The sequence below is a fragment of the Borostomias antarcticus genome (genome assembly GCF_949987555.1).
Source record: "Borostomias antarcticus genome assembly, chromosome: 6".
Classification (NCBI taxonomy): domain Eukaryota; kingdom Metazoa; phylum Chordata; class Actinopteri; order Stomiiformes; family Stomiidae; genus Borostomias; species Borostomias antarcticus.
In genome coordinates this window covers 14,061,170-14,063,669 of record NC_140239.1, presented here as the reverse complement: position 1 = coordinate 14,063,669, position 2,500 = coordinate 14,061,170, and the positions used below count along the sequence as shown (strand labels likewise).

Below are 2,500 nucleotides of genomic sequence, written 5' to 3'. Positions count from 1 at the left end.
TAGGTCGACCTAGAGGTTTTTCAGGATGCTAAGTGAATAGAAATAGCTGAAAATGCATCTACAGTAGACGTCTACTGGCACTAGGGGCAGGTGGACTAGGTCATGCCCTTGCCTTGACATGTCAGAATCCACAGAAAAGTTTTACTTAAGCAATAAGGTACGAGAGGCAGTACTTGTTGTGAGTAATGTACAGTTCAAGGGTGTTGTTAGGCTCGACGCGCAGCAGAGGAACTGTACATTATTCACAACAAAGTACTGCCTCTCGTACCTTATTGCTTTAATAATACGGGTTGCCAGCAAAGTATAAATAGTAAACAAAGACAATGACTGCCTTTCAGCACAAAATCGTTTTGTATCGCATTTCAGTAACGTTAGAGAAAATAGTCCCCGCTGTGGCTGTTGCTATGCAACAGACATAAACAAAGGGCGCGTCTCTTGTCTAAGTGATTTTGGCTACTGAACCTGCCTGGGCAGTCCAAAAACATCTTGACACATTTTCAAACAGGCTTTATTTTGATAAATGGATCACATATTCAGAATCTACATGGTAACTTTGTGTAGGAAGGAAATTATTACAAAGTTGATAAACTAACACACAGTTCGAGAGATTGAATTAAAAGTCTGTTATATTTGGAATGCTGACAGTGTAACAGGCGCATTAATTTCTAACTGAGATGAGGCTCTAGCGAGATTCTACAGGACTTTATGCTATATACAGTACAACCCGTGACTCACTCTCAACCAATCAGAATGCTTGATTTAATCTACCCGTATTATAATGCAATATAGTATGTCCCTGTTCTAAATAATACTATTCTGGAACACTCCAGCACACAGCAGCTCCTTTAGCCAATCCCCTGCTAGCTGCTGACTAATGTGGGACCTCAAGGGGTCATTTAGTTAATTGGGTCTTGGCCAGAGAGGGGGATGTTGGGTTTGGAGAGGTAGTATATCACAAACCAACCCAGTGCTAGCCTAGCACCCATACCAGTGCCTAGCCTATAGCTCTCAGACCTAGCCTAGCTCCTAGTCCTAGCCTAGCTCCTAGTCCTAGCCTAGCTGCTAGTTCTATTTTAGCTCCCAGACTTAGCTTAGCTCCTAGTCCCAGGCTAGCTCCTACACCTAGCCTAGCTCCTAGCCTAGCTTTTAATCCCAGTTTAGCTCCTAGACCTAGAATAGCTCCTATCTTAGCTCCTAGACCAAGCCTAGCTCCTAGCCTAGCTCCCAGACCCTGCCTAGCTCCAAGACATAGCCCTGCCTAGCTCCTAGCTTAGCTCCCAGACCCTGCCTAGCTCCCAGACACGCCTAGCTCCTAGTCCTAGCCTCCTAGACCAGGGTTAGGCTGACAGACCTTCAGCGCTTCCTTCACCAGCTGTGCTGAGGTGAGGAACATGAGGTAAGATAATACATCACTATAGGCTTGGCCAGCTTCAGCTTCCTGTGACCTGGAGATTCCAGTGTAAACTCAGAGCTCTGTGTGAGAGAGACATGCTGTGTGGTCTAGATAGAATTTGTGGTGTGTTTGCTTCCGTTGAAGGCCTTAGTGTCCAGTCTGAGGGCATAGATAGACGCTGTAGTGAGATGTGAAGTGTGTGTGTGTGAGCTTTTGTTTTAAAGCCGCTTGCTCCCATTATGATGATATATGTGCACTATATTGTGTGTGTGTGTGTGTGTGTGTGTGTGTGTGTGTGTGTGTGTGTATGAGTAGGAAGTTTGAGTAACAGACACCTCTGTCCATCTCTGTTTCCAGACACCATGGCCGTCCCTCCCTCCTACTCAGACCTGGGCAAGTCTGCCAAAGACATCTTCAACAAGGGCTATGGTGAGTGAGCAAACCACACACACACACACGCACGCACACACACACGCGTGCACGCTGCACACACACACACACACACACGCGCGCACACACACACACACACACACACACACACACACACACACACACACACACACACACACACACACACACACACACAGATGAGGGTTAACAGTGATGAATGGCGGTGATAGGGCAGAGAGGAATGGCAGGATGAGAGAAGAGTGTTTAGGCTCCTGGGATCACCTCAACCTCCTCACCCCACTAGTGTCCTCTCTCCTCTCCTCCCTCTCTCCTCTCCTTCTTCTCTCCTCTCTCCTCTCCTCCCTCTCTCCTCTATTTCTTCTCTCCTCTCTCCTCTCCTCCCTCTCTCCTCTCCTCCCTCTCTCATCTCCTTCTTCTCTCCTCTCTCCTCTGCTCCCTCTCTCCTCTCCTTCTTCTCTCCTCTCTCCTCTCCTCCCTCTCTCCTCTCCTTCTTCTCTCCTCTCCTCCCTCTCTCATCTCCTCCCTCTCTCCTCTCCTCCCTCTCTCCTCTTCTTCTTCTCTCCTCTCTCCTCTCCTCCCTCTCTCCTCTCCTCCCTTTCTCATCTCCTTCCTCTCTCCTCTCCTCCCTCTCTCCTGACCCCCTCCTCTCTCATCTCCTCCCTCCATCTCTCTCCTCATACCCGCCTCAAAGGTCAT

The 2,500-nt window shown here is 48.2% G+C and overlaps 1 protein-coding gene across 1 annotated transcript in view; it reads left to right on the top strand.

Annotated features, from left to right (window-relative positions):
• Window positions 1-2,500, top strand: part of vdac3 (voltage-dependent anion channel 3) — a 15,648-nt gene that overhangs the window by 6,715 nt on the left and 6,433 nt on the right. The window contains exon 3 of the mRNA XM_084440008.1: window positions 1,751-1,822. Coding sequence (XP_084296134.1) covers window positions 1,751-1,822 — 72 coding nt within the window. The remainder of the gene's footprint in view (window positions 1-1,750; window positions 1,823-2,500) is intronic.